The sequence below is a fragment of the Danio rerio genome, chromosome 13 (assembly GCF_052040795.2).
Source record: "Danio rerio strain M-AB ecotype USA chromosome 13, GRCz13ab, whole genome shotgun sequence".
NCBI lineage: Eukaryota > Metazoa > Chordata > Actinopteri > Cypriniformes > Danionidae > Danio > Danio rerio.
Genome location: NC_141033.1, coordinates 7,324,623 through 7,344,284, shown reverse-complemented (window position 1 = coordinate 7,344,284; position 19,662 = coordinate 7,324,623). Strand labels below are relative to the sequence as shown.

The following is a 19,662-nucleotide window of genomic DNA, read 5'->3' as shown; positions in this document are numbered from 1 at the left end:
GCTCATGTATGTGTATGTATATATATATATATATATATATATATATATATATATATATAATTTTTAAGCGACATACAGCTTAATTTCTTGCTTTATCACAGCTGAAACAATAAATCTGTTACCGTCACAGCCCTAGGCAGAGCCATAAATGCCTATGCGTCCCCATAAAGATTCAAAACTCTAATGACGGATGGCTGCATCTCACTTAGGGCTGTTTTTGCCAATGAGGGACAGATTATCACTAATGAATGGACTTTAGACAAAGGGAGGATGCCAATCAAATTGTTTCTACAAATGAAATGTGATTAGAAATAGAATTAAATAGTTTTTTCCATTAGAGGCTGGTTATATTCACACACTGTTGCCACAAAATGGCAAAAGTGTGATTGTAACCCCTAATAAAAGGGGCCCCTTTAAAAATATATGTATGTATGTATGCATGTATGTGTATTCTATATACTGTATATCTCAGCAGCAGCAGCAGCAGCAGCAAAAAAAGATATTCATATATCAGTCCATTTATATTAAAGTTGCTTTTAAAACGACTGCAAAAATAGTGGGATATTTCCGAGTGTGTGTACTGGTGTGTGTCTATGTGTTCAGGGTAGAACAGTAATTCTGTTTGATGTGCTTTGCCTGCAGCTGAGGGAAAAGCTCCAGGACCTCCCTCTAAAGTCTGCGCTTCAGAGACCGACCGAACATATGTTGTGCTCAGTTGGGTCTCTCCAGTCTACCATAGCAAAGCCCCCATGTGGTATTACATTGAGAAGGTTAGTTTCAGCTCACTGCCAGACACTAACCCAGCCGAATAGTCACAAACTTTTATTTCAGCACTTCTCTTCTGACGTCACCGAGAAGCTAAGATCTAAGAAGGATATTTCAAAAGCAGTCTTTGTTTTGTGTCAGACGATGCAACCCTTGGGAATACTGTAGGGTGGTTACACTTTATTTTAACCCTTGTGTGCTGTTTGGGGATGTTTTTCATCCATTCTGAGGTGATTTTGAGTCTCTATTTGGTCACAACTTTGTGTTTCAGCAAATGGAATGGTTTTTGGTGACAAATCTTATTTTGACGCATAATTCAGGAAAATGTTTGGAATTAAAAAAACAAACAAACAAACTCTACAACACACTCTGGGCAAATTTACTACACTTTTGTTATGGTATTTGCTCTTTTTGCCCCATTTTTGATTGCAAAGCTATATATAATTATGCATTCTTAATTGTTGGTGGTTTTCCCTATTGGGAAGGTGGAACATTTGTCACTTTTACATTTGATCACCATTTGTGGTGCATAAAAACTGACTTTTTTATGTAGTTATATGGAGTGTCTCTTTGAGTGATCGTGTGATAGTGTGAGAGAGACACTTATCTTGATATGTTTAAGAAAATTAAAATAAGCACCTCAGCTCTCAGAACATTTAAGTGTATGTATCTAAGGACACGGGGAAGCAGTGGCGCAGTAGGTAGTGCTGTTGCCACACAGCAAGAAGGTCGCTGGGTCGCTGGTTCGAACCTTAGCTCAGTTGGCATTTGCATGTTCTCCCTGTGTTCGCGTGGGTTTCCTCCGGGTGCTCCGGTTTCCCCCACAGCATGCGGTACAGGTGAATTGGGTAGGCTAAATTGTTTGTAGTGTATGAGTGTGTATGAATGTGTGTGTGGATGTTTCCCAGAGATGGGTTGCGGCTGGAAGGGCATCCGCTGCGTAAAAAGTGCTGGATAAGTTGGTGGTTCATTCTGCTGTGGCGAACCTGGATTAATAAAGGGACTAAGCCGACAAGAAAATTAATGAAAGAATGAATGTATGGACACTATAATCTGTTTTTATACTCCATATACAAGCCAGAAACGTTTTTGCACAGGCTTATCTAAAGGGTTAATGTTTCAAACTGATGATCAACTGTAAAAATGACACATTTTACCTCTTTTTACCCCAACAGGGAAAACCACAAACAATCAAGAATGTATGATAATGGGGTCATGACTTTGTGATCAAACAATGTCATTTTATTGAAGGTCAATGGGGCAAAAACAGCCACCAACATAATGAAAGGATTGTCAAATTGAACAATACACATGGGTTAATATGTCCTTGTTAAACTTAAGTGTTAAATTTAATTGAGTTTTCACAGTTATCATTCATTCATTTTCCTTCGGATTGATCCCTTATTTAATCACAGTTATCACCTGTCTTATATTTTCTTTTTAATTATAAAAATTGTAAAATACAGTAAAAGCCAAGATACATGAAAATAAGAAAAAAAATGTTTGAGTGCTTATTGGGATTTGTGATTGATGATATTGGGACTGTGGCAAATCCATCACCAGTCCTTTGTTCTGTTAAATCAAATTAGTGCCTGGGAGCATTTGTGGCTGAAAAAAAAATCTTGTTTTTTTTTCCCATATTAAATTTATCTTACAATATTTCCAGTAACTCCTGATATCTCCCTATTGCTTTACTTACGTTATTATCCACCCTGAAAATTTGTCTCTGACCTCACAATACATTACCACATACAAGTACACAACACAGATACCACATATAGTTGAAGTCAATGATTATTAGTCCTCCTGTTTATTTTTTGTTTTAATAACTGTTTTCTTTTATCTTTTCCATGATGATGGAACATTAAACATTTTTTTTTTTACATCTTTTCAAGATACTAGTATTCAGCATTAACGTGCAATTTAAAGGCTTTACTAGGTTGAATAGGTTAACTTGACAAGTTAGGATAAATAGGCAAATCATTGTATAATGATGGTTTGGTCTGTTTCTGTCTAAAACTGCTTTTATTCTAGCCGGGACTTTCTCCAGAAGAAAAAAAATATTATAGAAAAGATCACAAGTGGGCTAATAATTTTGACTATTTAAACAGGATATATATATATATATATATATATATATATATATATATATATATATATATATATATATATATATATATATATATATATATATATATATATATATATATATATATATACACACAGTTAGGTCCATAAATATTTGCACATTGACACAATTTCAACATTTTTGGCTCTATACACCAACATAATCGATTTAAAACTAACAAACAAGATGTGCTTTAACTGCAGACTGTCATCTTTAATTTGAGGGTATTTACATCCAAATCAGGTGAACACTTTATGCCAGTGGTCACCAAACTTGTTCCTGGAGGGCCGGTGTTCTGCAGATTTTAGCTCCAACCCTAATCAAACACACCTGAACAAGCTAATCAAGGTCTTCCTAGGTATACTTAAAACATCCAGGCAGGTGTGTTGAGGCAAGTTGGAGCTAAACCCTGCAGGGACACCGGCCCTCCAGGACCGAGATTGGCGACCCCTGCTTTATGCATTACAACAGTTTGCAAATGTGCCTCTCACTTGTTAAGGTCCCAAAAGCAATTGGACAGAATAATAATTATAATTCAAACTTTTACTTTTTAATACTTGGTTGCAAATCCTATGCAGTCAATTACAGCCTGAATTCTGGAGAGCATAGACATCACCAGTCGCTGGGTTTCATTCCTGGTTGTGCTCTGCCAGGCCTCTACTAAACTGTCTTCAGTTCCTGTTTGTTCTTGGGGCATTTTCTCTTCAGTTTTGTCTTCAGCAAGTGAAACGCATGCTCAATCGGATTATGGTCAGGTGATTTGACTTGGCCATTGAACAACAATCCACCTGTTTCCCTTCAAAAACTGTTTGGTTGCTTTTGCAGTATGCTTTGGGTCATTCTTCATCTGCGCTGTAAAGCACCGTCCAATGAGTTCTGAAGTATTTGGTTAATAATAAAAAAAATATATATATAATAACAATAATAATAATAGAAAATATTACCTGAAACACTTCTAAATTAATCTGGCTGCTTTTGTCAGCAGTCACATCATCAATAAATATAAGATAACCAGTTCCATTGACACCCATAAATGCCCTAGCCATGTAGCTACTTCCACCATGCTTCACTGCTTAGGATCATGAACAGTTCCTTTCTTTCTCCATACTCTACTCTTCCCATCACTTTGTTACAAGTTAATCTTGATCTCATCTGTCCATAGGATGTTTGTTCCAGCACTGTAAAGGCTTTTTAGAACTGTAATCCGGCCTTACTGTTTTTGAGGCTCACAAGTGGTGTTTATCTTGTGGTAAACCCTCTGTATTCACCCTGGTGTAGCCTTCTCTTGATTGTTGACTCTGGCACACATACACTTACCTCCTTGAGAGTGGTCTTGATCTGGCCAACTGTTGTGAAGAGTGTTTTCACCAGGGAAATAATTATTTGTTCATCCACCACAGTTGTTTCTGTGGTCATCAGGGTCTTTTGGTGATGTTGAGCTCACTGGTGCGTTCATTCTTTTTAACAAATGTTCCAAACATGGCCATGCCTGTAGTTTTTGCCATCTCTCAGATGGGTTTGTTTTGTTTTCCAGCCTAATGATGGCTTGCTTGACTGATAGTGACAGCTCTTTGGATCTCATCTTGAGAGTTACAATTGGGATAATGAAGGAATAACACACCTTGTCATAGAACAGATTTTTGAAGTCAATTGTCCAATTGCTTTTGGACCCTTAACAAGTGGGAAGCACATATGCAAACTGTTGTAAATCCTACAGAGTTCACCTGATTTGGATGTAAATACCCTTGAATTAAAGCTGTCAGTCTGCAGTTAAAGCACATCTTGTTCATTTCAAATAAATTATGTTGGTGTATAGAGCCAAAAACATTAGAATTGTGTCTATGTATATAATTTAAACATGAAAATCAAGGATTTCCAAATAAATTTTTAACAACACTGGACATGAAAGATAATTTGTAATCTTTCCTTAATGCTCGTGGTTGCCAAAAGCATGGTCCTCTCAATGCTCAATATTGTGTTTTGCTGGCTCTGCTATCATACAGCTTCAGGTTGGAGCAGGATCTTGGCAGAGAGTGAACACTAAAGTGCCCATCAGATCCCCTCGCTATGCTGTCTTCGACCTGTCTGAAGGAAAGGACTATCTCTTCCGTGTTCTGTCTGCTAATATATATGGCATCAGTGAACCCTCGGAGCCCACCAGCACTATAACTACCTTGCAACTAAAGGGTAAAAAATGCATGTCAAAGGCCACCACACGTCCGATATATTCAGTTAAGCTATTGAAATGGTGAATCTTCTGCATATGAAATTGTATATACATCTTTGAAGCTTTGGTCAGGCTGTGACTTTGATGTTGTTATTAAGGCAGTAATGAATTTTATATGCCTTTCTGTAGTGGAACTAATTCATGCATGATAGGTCATCAAGAAATTGATTGGGCTGGTTGGTGAAATCAGCCTTGAAATGAAGTTCTTTGTTCATTCAGGTGTGCCCTCGGCTCCCGGACAAGTCGTCGCAACCAGGGAAACAGACACCTCTGTTCTAATCCAGTGGGCTCCTCCGAAGGATCCCAATAACCTGATTGGATATTACATCGATTCTTGTGTCAAAGGTTCTAAGGACTGGGCATCGGCTAATCACAAGCCCCATAAGCACACAAGGTATATAAGTACACAATGCATTCAAAAAATTACTTTAGCTGCTTGTTCAGACTACTTAGTTAAAACGAGTTTTATATTTAGTTATATGAGAATACACAATTCTTAAGTTTTTTTTGGGAAAACTCGTTTTAGCAAATTTAAGTGGGTTTAAAACAAATTTATGTTCAATCAATTGAGTTAAGTTTATCGATTTGTGTTGGGACAACATGAAGGAATTGTGTGGAACAAATAAAAACAAATAAAATAAAATAAAATAAAATAAAATAAATAAATAAATAAATAAATAAATAAATAAATAAATAAATAAATAATTAATTAAATTAAATTAAATTAAATTAAATTTAACTAAATTAAATTATCTTTTCAAATTAAATTAAGTTAAATTGGATATAAAAACAAAACAAAATTAAATAAAATAAATAAAATAAGTAAAATAATAATAAATACATTAAATAAATACATTATAAAATAAAATAAGAAATTAAATTAAATTAAATTAAATTAAATTAAATTTAAATTAAATTAAATTAAATTAAATTAAATTAAATTAAATTAAATTAAATTAAATTAAATTAAATTAAATTAAATTCATTCATTCATTCATTTTCTTGTCGGCTTAGTCCCTTTATTAATCTGGGGTCGCCACAGCGGAATGAACTGCCTAAATTAAATTAAATTAAATAATTTTTTTATTAAATTAAGTTAATTTAAATATAAAAAAATTAGATAAAAAAATAAATTTAAATAAATTAAATAAATAAATCAATACATAAATACATACATAATATAATAAAATACTAAAAAAAAAAAATTAAATTAATATAAATTAAGTTAAATATGGTTGCCTCAAAAAGAACTGTTGAGTGAACAGGGCGACATTGCTGTAAAAGTTGCCCGTGTATCATCACTTTGCTATGAGAGGAACACATGAACTGTATTTTGCTGGTTGATGACACTATCACCTACTCCAGATTCACCTATCAAGCAGCTCTTTTATTTTTATTATTGATGAACATTTTTAAATTAATTGAACTAAACTGTAATAGCAATGAACAGACTCTGACTTGAAAAATATTATTTTTGCTCTTCTTAGATGTACAAAGTTCTGGGAAACATGCTATATCTCATGAATCTATTTAAAGTAGGTCAGAAACCTTTGCTCAGTCCCAGGGATGAGATATTGAAGCAAAACTTGTCAAACATATTATACCACTATGAAGACGCTGCAGGTACCCATAGGCAGTATATCGACAAACTAGAAAGTATGTTGCTTTCATAGCATGTATCTCTTGATGGGAAATCGGAAAGCTTTCTTTAGGATTTTGTGTTGCTGACATGTTTCTTTTGTGGATATTATTCTCTGTAAAGGATAAATTAAGGAACATCAATTTCCTCTTTCACTACCTCATTATTGGGTTCACACAGGTTTGTTGTGCATGGCCTGACCACCGGTGAGTCGTATGTTTTCCGCGTACAAGCCATCAACGAGCTGGGCCTCAGTGACGAATCCCAGGAATCAGCCCCTCTTTCTGTGAGAGCTGCTCTTAGTAAGTAGTCTCACCAAACACAGTCTCTTTTGATATTCCATCAACTGTTTATTCGATACATTTTTCCTTTTGCTAAACACACTCAGAAGCTGCTTTTGAACAGGAAGTATAGCGTAATGACAAAACAAGGTACCCGACAGAAATTTCCCACCAGATTCCTTTTTAATGACTTTACATCAGGTTGTAAAATGTCTCTATTTATCTTCATTCATAGAAAGCGCTTTGGAGAGTTCCTACGCAATAACAACAGAAAAGATTAATTTGGCACGTCAAACATTTCTTTAGAATACAGCACAGTTGAGTGGAAAAAGACATCAGCAAGTAATTTTTTTATTTTTTTTTATTAAAGAAATAAACCATGAACCAGACGATATGTTATGATGACTATGGATGATGCATGTAAAACACGACTAATAAATGTTATTTGTTTTCAAACATCATATAAGGTACAAAAAAGTGGGCTGTTTTTAGTTTTTAAGATCACAACTGCGATTTCTGTATACACTCACCGGCCACTTTATTAGGTACACCTGCTTGTTAATGCAAATTTCTAATCAGCCAATCGCCTGGCTGCAACTCAATGCATTAAGGCATGTATTAGGCATTGCAGTTGGTCAGTCAGTCAGTCGACAGCGGCCTCTGGTGGATTTGCGAAAACAAAAACTGCAAAAAATCGTAACTCCAGGGACGTTTTTGGCACTCTCCAGAAATGTATGTGGAGGTACATAATCATAATGAGCTTTGGTAGAGTATAAAGTCTCATTCACAATACAAGCGACTTGCAGCAGAAAAGCGACAAGCGACTGGTCATTTCAATGTAGATTGAGCAACTACTAGTGAACTCAGTCAACACGTGCGACAGCGACCAGGTGGGCAAGTCGAGCGACTTGACAAACATGAGAATCCTTCAACTTTAGAGGCTCAGAGGGCGGATGTATTTGTGTTGTATATACCTACACAGACCTGCTTTTGCAGCATGTCGCCACCCAGAGCGACAGGCAGCTACAAAGTCGCTGTTAGTGTGAATGAGGTGTAACAGTGCAGTAAAATTACCCATACAGATCTAAAAATGGACTAAAAACATACAGTTGAAACCAGAAGTTTACGTACACTCAAAAAAGGAACAATATATATTTTTAAAATGTCTGATGGTAAATCATACTAAACGTTTACTATTTTAGGTTCGTTAGGATTACCTAAATAATTTACATTTGCCAAATGCCAGAATCATGAGAGAATTTGTTTTTTTTTTGAAGAAGAATTTTTTATTAATTTCTAGACAGTCAAAAGTTTACATTTCCTTGGTATTTTTTTTAGCTTTGCTTTTAAACTGTATAACTTTGGTCAAATGTTTTGGGTATCCTTCCACAAGCTTCTCACAATAGTTTGAAGGATTTTTTGCTCTTTCCTCCTGACAGAATTGGTGTAACCGAGTTAGATTTGTTGGCTGTCTTGCTCACACAAGCTTTTTCAACTCTGCCCACACATTTTCTATAGGATTGAGATCAGGGCTTTGTGATGGCCACTTTAAAACATTCACTCTGTTGTCCTTAAAGCACAGTTGAACTAATTTGGCAGTATGCTTAGGGTCATGGTCTGTTTGGAAGACCCATTTGTGGCCAAGTTTTAATTTCCTGGCTGATGTCTTGAAATGTTCCTTTAGTATTTCTACCTAATGTTCTTTCTTTATGATGCCCTCTATGCATTGAATTAACCCAGTCCCTCCTGCAGCAAAACAGCCTCACAACATGATGCTGCTGCCCCCATACCTCACAGTTGGGATGGTGTTCCTTGGCTTGTAAGCTTTCCCTTTGTCCTCCATATGTAACACTGATCATTATGGCCAAACAGTTCAATCTTCCTAGTTACATCAGACCACAGGACATGTCTCCAAAAAAATATTATTTATCCAGTGTAATTTAACAAATTGTAATCTGGCTTTTTTGTTGATTCTGGCTTCTAGATTTTCCCATGTTGTCACACAAGGAAGCAGTGTGTTTGAGGTTTTCCTTAAATACTATTCTGAAGTTGTGCCCCCAATTAACTCAAATTTTGTAAACTAGCCAATCAGAAACTTCCAAAACCTTGACACCATCATCTGAGCTTTTTCAGAGGCATAATAATCGTATTACATGTAAACTAGACTTTCAAGAAAATTAAAACAGTTTCTCAAAAATAACTATTAAGCATAACAGAAACAAATTTGATAATTCTAACATCTGACTTTTAACAATGACAGTGCGTGGAAACTTCTGGTTTCAACTGTAAATAAACGTTTCTTAATCTACTAAAGTAATTTATGGGTAAAATATGCAGTTACAGCAAATTAAGTATTTGTAATATGTTACTTTACACCACTTATACTAGTCTCTAGTTGCTAGGCAGAGAGATTTATGGGAGATGGAGTCCAATCAGGAAAATGCAAGTGGTGCTCGCTGCAGAGCCATTTGGCCGAGCTGAGCTCCAGAGAGGGGGAGCTTGAGCTTGAGCTCCACCTTTTTTGCACTTCTTCTACGAGTGATGTCACTGGGGGTAGGGTTAGGGGTGGGGTTGGTGTACGCATTAAAACAGCTTAGGAGGCAGAGCGAGAGCTCATGCTCCCCCTTGCTGGAGCTCAGCTCTGCTCAAATGGCTCTGCAGCGAGCACCCTCTCAGAAAATGTGGTGGAGATCTCTGTTGGTGGGAGCAAGAGCAGGGACCAGATACCTAACAGTTATATAATGATACTTTTTCACTAATTTGCTTTTATAAATTCAACAATTTTGTTTGCAGTTCAATACAGTACATGGTAAACTTATACCACAGGGATTCTGCAATATGGTTTATTGCTCCAATAAACACTATGATGCATTTCATTGCTCAACGATTTATGTTTTGGTGGAAAGTGTATTTTGTATTATTTTATATTAATGATGTGGTTTATGAATCCTTTTTTGTCTTGTGATATGCATTTCACAGTATGTGTGATTTTAAAAAGTTACTGTGACATATAAACATCACAGTGTGAATATGTTTTATGGTCATACCCCTGGTAGACAGAGATGTTTTAGAAATCATTTTATTCCCTTCAATCTTTGCTAAATTGGTTTAATAATTTATACCAGATGAGTGAGAATGTTTTTCTTTCCACATCTCAATGGAACTCTTAGTCAACAAGTAAATTATTCCAGCAGCAGAAGTCTATTAATTTTTTACAGATCTGGATTATCTGCAGAGCTGATTGCTTTATAACTCTTTAGCTTGAGCGGACAGCAATCCTGCGTTTGGACTCAGGAGTATAATTCCATATATGGAGACTTCAAAAGACACAACTAAAAATGAAACTTTTAGACCTTAAAAATGCAGGCCTGTCTGGGGTATATATAAAGTAAGCAGTTAAATCAGTGATGAAAATGAAATTATTAGATGAAAGCATTTCTCAAGTCAACTCAATAACTTACTGTAGTAACACCTTATAACACAAGATGGCTTATAGAGGAAAGTGTACACTCAATAAAAGAGTTTTGCATCTTGTTCAAACTACTTATTTAAAATGAGCTGAATCAACACAATTCTTGAGGTTTTTTTGGGCTAACTTAATTGTTTTATGTTCAATCGACTTAAATCTGCAAAAATAATTAAGTTGGGACAACTTGAATGTCTTGCCAACTTATTATTTTTTTTACAGCGCAAAAATTAGATAACAGTAACAACAGTATTTAAAAATCAAACAATTCCAATGTACACTCACTGGCCACTTTATTAGGTACACCTGTCTTACTGCTCGATTTCTAATCAGCCAGTCACATGGCAGCAACTCAATGCATTTAGGCATGCAGACATGGTCAAGACAATCTGCTGCAGTTCAAACCGAGCATCAGAATGGGGAAGAATGGTGATTTGATTGACTTTGAACGTGGCATGGTTGTTGGTGCCAGACAGGCTGGTCTAAGTATTTTAGCTGATCTACTGGGATTTTCATGCACAACCATCTCTTGAGTTTACAGAGAATGGTCTGAAAAAGACAAAATATCCAGTGAGTGGCAGTTCTGTATGCACAAATGCCTTGTTGATGACAGAGGTCAGAGGAGAATGGAAAGATTCGTTTGAGCTGATAGAAAGGCACCAGGAACTCAAATAGCCCCTTGTTACAACCGAAGTATGCAAAAAAGCATCTCTGAGCATCATGGATGTGCAGCAGCTGTGTGATGCTATCATGTCAATGTGGACCAAAATCTCTGAGGAATATTTCCAGTACCTTGTTGAATCTTTGCCATGAAGGATTAAGGAAATTCTGAAGGCAGTAGGGAGTCCATTACTAGTAAGGTGTACCTAATAAAGTGGCCGGTGAGTGTATACACAACAGTCAACAAGTGGATAAGAAAAGTTCAACTTTTAAGACTTTGAATTTATATAACCATCAAATGTTCTAACTGACCCAAAACATTTAAAATGCAGTAAATATTAGTGGTGGGAATGACCCCACAATATGATATTATCATAATATTTAAGTGGCAATGTAATGTTATTTCAATTTTTAATGCATTACAATATTCTTTGATATATATTGTAATTTATTATCATTTTCAACTTCCTATTATGTCTGCAAAGGGCAATTTGGCAACATCTGTTTTTATGGTTTTTTCTAAACAGAAATGTTTATTCATCTGCAGTGCAAGAATGAAATTGTCAAGCAGCCAATACTTTAATGAAAACCTGTCATAAATGTTGTAAGAACTTTTCTGTGTTGCTGCTATTTTCATTTTCCTAGCTAATAATAAGTTACTTATTTTATTTAGAAATAGATTTTATTATTCAGCCTAATATTTTAATATTTTAAATGTGAAGGAGATTCTATGCTTGCTTATAACAAATGTCAATAGGTGTAATTTAATCAGTTATGGCATTTAAAATTTTAAAATTGTTTTTATGACAGCTTGGCATTAACAAATACATCACAACCTGTTTTTTGTTTTTATGTAAACTTGACATTACCAATACAACAAAACTTGTCATAAATCTGTCATAAACATAATTGTCATGAAGTCAGTATAAATGTCATAATTTTTATAACAGTGTCATTAATAGTTTTTTGACCTTAACTACTATAGTACAAGCTAAATTTGCTGTTAATGTCATGAAATATTAATGAATCTCTTTAAAATCATTTTTGACAAAAAATATATATACATTTAATGCAAATACAGTTTGCTCCACTACAAAAGTGATCATAAAAATATTCATGGAACTATTATAATGGCCTCTTAGCAGTCATGTTTATGACATATTTATGACAAGATATGGTGTCTTGGTAATGTCAAGTTGACATGACAAACATGAAGACTGGTTGTGATGTATTATGTCAAGTTGTAAAAACAAGTGATGTCATCTTCGCATTCAATATGACACAACTGAGCAAATGACTATTAATAACAGTTCATAAGCATGCATAAAGTCTCATTCACACATGTCATGATTATAAAGGTTTCAATTGTTTATGCGGCTCTAACATTTATATGTAGTGCATTTATACATTGATTGTTTTGTGTTCAAGTAATTAAATAATTTATTGAGTAACTAAGTGACTTTTTCCAATATTGTAATTAAGAATGTAATTTAAATACAATTTTAATTATGTAAATAATTACTTTTTTGAAGCAACTTTCGCAAAACTGCAGTATAAGCTTAATTTTAACGGTCCGTTTGAGTATTCGTAGACTGTCTGCTTAATATCTGTTGATACTGCTGCTAAAAAGACATTTAACTGACTATAAGAAACTTTGCAAGTACTGTACATGTCAACTTACACTAACCCCAACCCTAACATAACAGTCTAATCTAATGAGAATTAGTTGTCATGTAGATGCAATGTACCTTGAATTAAACAAACGGACCATCAAAATAAAGTGTGACCCAGTATTCTAAAATAAGGCTCTTACATGTTCAATATTCTAAATGCGTATCCATTTCCTTTACACTGCTACTTCAGAAGGCAGCTGTTTATGTAGGCAGTAGACAGAAAGCAGCTCATTCTGTTTTCACTGTGAGTCCTACATTCTCTTGCTGAAAGCATTGCTATAATTTGAGCCTTATATTTATGTGCAACATTAAGATGCATTTCATCCTATTATATTACACCTCCAGGCGCAACATTTCCCTATGAAATGTGCATATTATAAGCCAGAGATGTGCATTGCACGTCATTGCATGTTGCCCCGTGTAGAAGACATTGAGTAATGGCTACATCCAACTGAAGCAATCTGTCTTCTCCACAGAGTTGCCCTCTTCCCCTTATGACATCTCTCTTCTGTATTGTGACGGGGAATCCATGGTGCTCAACTGGAAGCAGCCCATCCATTCTGGAGGAGCAGAGGTCACCGATTATTACATTGACAAATGCAACGTGGCCAAGAAGACGTGGAAGGAGGTCAACATCCCGCCCGTTAAGGAAAGACTGCACAAGGTGGCCATGTATTGCAGCATCCTGTGCATGCTGTTGTTGTATCAGCTAATGTTAATGGGTTTCTAATAAAATAGTGTGGTGTTATAATACTGTAATTGCTCAGATGAAATGTTCTTTCTGAAGGTTGGAGGTCTGACTGCTGGCTCAGTGTATCAGTTTAGGGTCTATGGTGCTAATGTGGTTGGAGTTGGTGATCCCTCGACCGCTAGCCCTTCCTTCAGATGTGACGCTTGGACCATGTCTGAACCCGGTAATGTGAAGTCTGCTAACATATTTAATGCTGTGATTTGTTTTGTTCATTAAAGGGCCATGAAACCCCCTCGTTTCAGCAGGGTGTTTTTACACCTCTACTTTGGAAAAAGTCAGAAAAGTGGGCGTGTCCAGCTTTGTTTAGGGGGGAGTGTCGGAGGAAGAAAAGAGGCATGGTGTGGGAGTGTCTATTTGGACGCGCTGGCTTTCAGAGTCAAAACACAAACACACTGGGGACAAAGTGACTGTGTTTACATGGACATCTGTAGTCGAATTATTTGCCAAATTATTAAATGGTGGACTTTAACTGCAGTTTGGCTCTTTCATTCAGGGAATTCATTCATGTCCCTCGCGACAAACGAGATATTTGATTCGAGGAGCTGCTCTAAGCGTGTATTTTTCATGCAAAGTTTGATATTAATCGTTCGGCAAAAGAGAGAAAAAAAAAAACTCAGCATTTCCTGGAAACTTAGATGCACTCGGCAGGTAGTGTCAGAAAGCCGCGTGTGTTATTCCGGTCACAAAATGCGGTGAAAATCCTACACGAGGTTAAAATGTGGTTGTAGTGCTAACATGTTTACACTCGGTGCAATAGTTAACTTAGTTCGATACGAACAAACTGAATAAACAAAGAGCACTGGTCGCTCACTTACCAAATCTGTAGAGACAGGACAATCACCAGCAACTAGAGCCGCGTCTTTATTAAGAGAAGACTACAAGTGAATCCGGATCTCAGCGTTTGCAGATGAGAACAGCTCTCAGGTAAACAATAATCCTCCTTAGACACGTAAGTTATTGTTGTCGAGCGTCGCGTACACTGTTAATCCACGCGTGACTCCAGCTGCGCTCTCACAGAGAGAAAATGAAAACAAAACTTAACTGCAGCAAACTATAAAAGCAGCACTTCACGCTTGTTTTGCCAACACAACGTGGCGTCTCTGTCGTCTAAAAACGATGACAGTAATGAATATTAATGAAGTTGCACAATAGAGCGCGCTGATTGGTTTGAACCAAGCCTTACTCATGCATTAATGCAGCACACTGTAAGACGTAATAAGACTCACTCTGGCACAGACGCCCAGTCTGCACGCTGGAATACAGGCTATTATGTCATGACCGTGACGCAGCTTCAAAAATTAGTTTCAAACTGGAAGTACGATTTAGCTTGAAATAACGCAAAAACAACCAATTTACACTTTTTAGTGAAATATAGGTGTCCTAATAGTGTTTTTAGCAGTGTGGGACACATATACGACTGTCAACAGCTCAAAAAATGTGTTTTGGTGTTTCGTGACCCTTTAAAAATAACAATAATAATACTTGAAAAAAAATTAGACAGTGGCTCAGCGGTTACCACTTTCGCCTCACAGCTAGAAGGTCGCTGGTTCGAGTCCCGACTGGACCAGTTGGCATTTCTATGTGGAGTTTGCATTTTCTCCCTGTGTTGTCGTGGGTTTCCTCTGGGTACTTTGGTTTCCCCCACATTCCAAAGACATGCGCTATTGGTGAATTGAATACGCTGTGGAATAAAATCGCTGGCATAAATATTTTGTGCGTAAATAAAATGCATGTAATTATAAAAACGTAAAGGAAAACGGAACGTATTCGTAATTTACGAGGGTACAATTCCAAAATCTGCGGTTAGAACAGACACATATACATTTTCTGTGTTTGTTTGGATACGACTTATACATTTACGATGGGTGTACTTTACAAACACGAAATATAATTTCAATTATACAGTTTATACCATAATAAACTAAATTGGCCGTAGTGTATGTGTGTGAATGAGTGTGTATGGATGTTTTCCAGTACTTGGGTTGCAGCTGGAAGGGTATCCGCTGTGACAACCCCTTATAATTAAAGGGAAGGAAAATAGATACATGAATAAATTGTCTATTGTGTATGAGTGTGTATGGTTTTTTCCCAGGACTGGGTTGCGGCTGGATGGGTATCGGCTGCATAAAACATATGCTGGATAAGTTGGCGTTTCATTCCGCTGTGGCGACCCCTGATAATTAAAGGGACTAAGCTGAAGGAAAATAAAAGAATGAATAAATTGGCCATAGTGTATAAGTGTGTTTGGGTGTTTCCCAGGACTAGGTTGTGGCTGTAAGGGCATCAGCTGCATAAAACATACGCCGGAATAATTGGCTGTTCCTTCCATTGTGGCGACTTCTTAAATAGAAAGGAGGCTGAAGGAAAATTAATATATTTATGTGTTTATATATTCAAATCACTAACTTGCAATTAAACAAGCAGACAACAAACTGCTGTAAATTACACAGTTATGATATAACTTGACACATAAAACATTTTTACAGGCAAAACCTAACATTCTTGCACTGCCGACAAAACCAGACAGATGAGATTATGTGGCTTAGCGGAATCTGTTATTTAAAGGGGACCTAGTATGCACATTTTTACAAGATATCAAAAAAGCCTTTGATGTCTCTAGAGTCGGTATGTGAAGTTTCATCTTAAAGTACCCTTCAAATAATTTGTATAACTCTTTGAAACTGGCCCTTTGTAAGCTTTGTTCTAGATTTGTGACATTTTGGTGACTGTCGCATTAAATTTGAACTTAAATTATCAAAAGAAAGTAGTATATGGACCCTTTTCACAAGCCAGTTATGATGCTTGAGTATGAGTTTTTAATATTTTTATTTAAAAAAAAGCAATGAACATCTATATGTATTTATGTATGCATTATATCATCTTTGGTTCAAATTACAAAGAACAAATTGCTGCTTGTGTGAGGGGTTTCTAATGCAACGTCAGTCACACTTTACAATAAGTTTCATTAGTTAATGTTAAGTAATGCATTTACTAACATGAACAAACCACGAACAAAACATTTACTACAGTATTTATTCATATTAATAAACGTTAGTTAATGAAAATACAGTTGTTCATTGTTAGTTCATGTTAACTCATGGTGCATTAACTAATGTTAACAAGCATGGGCATGAATGTTAATAATGCATTAGTTGTTGGCGCCAGTAGCCTAGTGGTACTGCGTGCTGACATATAGCACTAACATGCTCACGGCGATCCGAGTTTGATTCCCAGCTTGAGGTCCTTTGCTGATCCTTCCCCTCTCTCTGCTCCCAATGCTTTCCTGTCTGAATTCTCTACTGTCCTATCAAAATAAAGGTGAAAAACCCTTATAAAAAAAAAATAATAAGGATAATAATTCATTAGTAAATGTTCAATCATGACTAATAAATGCTGTACAAGTGTTGTTCATGATTAGTTCTTGTTAGTAAATGCTTTAGCTAATAAACCTTATTGTAAAGTGTTACCGCAACGTCTATGGGACAGGACAGCAAATTTGATGTTATTTTCTCTTCTGGTTGCCATCATCAGTCTCACATTTTTACCTCTTTCTGAAAGTCTTGATAACATCATCATGAAGTTTTTCTTTTATTATTTAAGCAAATAGCATTGTAAAAAAAATTGTGTTGTATTCTTCCATTCACTGCAATACGGAGACCCAGAAGGGACATTATGGTGGGGAAAAAAATTGTTGGAAGAAAAAAAAAACTGGGAGGGAAAAAAAACTGAGAGATAGGAAAACATATTTTTAAGTTTTTTTGCATTCCCTCGCAAAGATGTTTTGTGTTATCTTGCAAAACTGTTTCTCCACAAACACTTCCTTCATTCATGTAAACCCCCCTGGTTTTTCCCGAAATTCTCCCGTATTTTACCATTCTGTCCCACTATCATCCTATCATTAAGTATTTTCCCATATTTCTGATATATTTTTAATCTTGAAAGCATGCTGAAATTAATAATAAAATGTTTGCATTTACTTTCTTTACATTAAAGCTGTGTTTCAATCGTCGCCTTTCATATGCAACCTCTGAACCAGTGAATGCATGTATAAGCGCTGACTGAACGACTCGCTTCGTACAATAAACTAATCCCAGATTAGCTTCTGTACACTTCAATCCTTTAATATTGTCGTTTGCATGTTCAGTGTGGGTTTCCCACACAGTCCAAAAACATGCAGTATAGGTGAATTGGATAAACTAAATTGGCCGTAGTGTACATTATCAATGTGTGTGTGTGAATGAGAGTGTATGGGTGTTTCCCAGTACTGGGTTGCGACTGGAAGGGCTTCCGTCGTGTAAAACGATATGCTGGAATAGTTGGCGGTTCATTCCGCTGTGGCGACCCGTAATAATTAAGGGACTAAGCCGAAGGAAAATGTATGAATGACTATCTCTATGACTCAAAATGACAACTGAAACTTATGCAAACAAGCTCTAAACTGTCACATTTGTACCAGGCTAGCATTTTTATAAATGCTGCCCTAAGAACACTTAGAGGAAGTAAAAAACTTACTCGTGCAAAACACCAATCATGAGACTTACCCACAACTACAAACAAAAGACTTACAAACATGATTTTGGGACTTAGTGTTCAGCAACCTTACATCATTCCTACTGGAGATCCAGACCCTTCTGTACCAAAATTTTTTAAAATTTATTTATTCTGTTTTTTTTTGTGTGTGTATTTTGTTTTTTTGTGATAGGCCTGAGTTAAAGACTACACAGGGAGAATGTTATCCATAGATTTTTGTTGATTGTATGGTATACTCACCCTTCTAAGATCTAACCTGTAACATATACAGTTGAAGTCATAATTAATAGCCCTCCTGAATTATTACCCTCCTTGTAAATTTTTCCCAGTTTCATGAAAGAAGACCCATTTCTAAACATAATAGCTTTAATAACTCATTTCTAATAATGTTTGTCATGATGACAGCAAGGAAGCTAATAATATTGACCTTTAAAAAAATAAATCTGCTTTTATTCTAGCCGAAATAAAATACTGTAAATAAGACTTTCTCCAGAAAAAGAAATATTATAGCAAATACTGTGAACAAAAAAGTCACAGGAGGGCTAATAATTTTGACTTCAAATGTATTTTAGTAAGATAGTAGATGTTTTATGTCACCCTATCCTCTCTCTCTCTCTCTCTCTCTCTCTCTCTCTCTCTCTCTCTCTCTCTCTCTTTCTCTCTCTCTCGACATTACTATATTGGATATTCAAGACCATACACAAAGTACAAAAGGCGAATAGCATTCTCTTCATATAAAGTTTTATATATATATATATATATATATATATATATATATATATATATATATATATATATATATATATATATATATATATATATATATATATATATATATATATATACATACATATATATACATATACATATATGTATGAGTCAGAGTTTTCATATGTACATCCAGTACATTTCGAGAATGTGTATTAATTCACAATCACTTTCTTCAGTGATCTTGCATCCTTGTGCTCTCGTGTAACGTCACCATCAATCGCCAAAGTTCAATTCCTAAACTCATGACCGCAAGAACGAAGGACGTGTGAAAGAAAGAGCGATCTTGTAATCGAAGATAGAGACTTGAGCGCAGTAGTTGCTCTAGAATTCCCAGAAGTTGTTGCATCTAAATAAAAGGGAAGCATTTTATATAACCATTTGTTATTAAAGTTCAGTGCTATAACTTCTTTATCTCAGGAGTTTCCCTAAATGAGATGGCCAAAGTAAACATTTGCTTAAAAATCTTAATAAAGTCATAAACACATTAAGGGAGTTTATTTGCTTTTAATTCATATTACAACCAGTTTTATTTGTATTGTACAATGTATAATCGTAAGAGTTTTGTGCATGTTATTGAAATGAAAAACAAAACTATAAAACATTATGGATGCTGTATAATTAAATAACTTTCTGTTTAATCCATGAAGATCATGTGACCATCAGAAAAAAAGCAGCATCTCATTTCTCAGAGGGCGCATTCTGGCTGCATCCGAAATCGCATACTTACATACTATATATATTATGCTAAAATCAGTATGCAAGCAGAGTAGT

The 19,662-nt window shown here is 35.6% G+C and overlaps 1 protein-coding gene across 2 annotated transcripts in view; it reads left to right on the top strand.

Annotated features, from left to right (window-relative positions):
• myom2b (myomesin 2b) overlaps positions 1 to 19,662 on the top strand; it is an 89,531-nt gene that overhangs the window by 27,160 nt on the left and 42,709 nt on the right. For both annotated transcript variants that reach the window (XM_087278807.1, XM_087278806.1), the window contains 6 exons: positions 643 to 770; positions 4,897 to 5,080; positions 5,340 to 5,514; positions 6,940 to 7,061; positions 13,316 to 13,503; positions 13,627 to 13,753. In XM_087278807.1, coding sequence (XP_087134933.1) covers positions 643 to 770; positions 4,897 to 5,080; positions 5,340 to 5,514; positions 6,940 to 7,061; positions 13,316 to 13,503; positions 13,627 to 13,753 — 924 coding nt within the window. The remainder of the gene's footprint in view (positions 1 to 642; positions 771 to 4,896; positions 5,081 to 5,339; positions 5,515 to 6,939; positions 7,062 to 13,315; positions 13,504 to 13,626; positions 13,754 to 19,662) is intronic.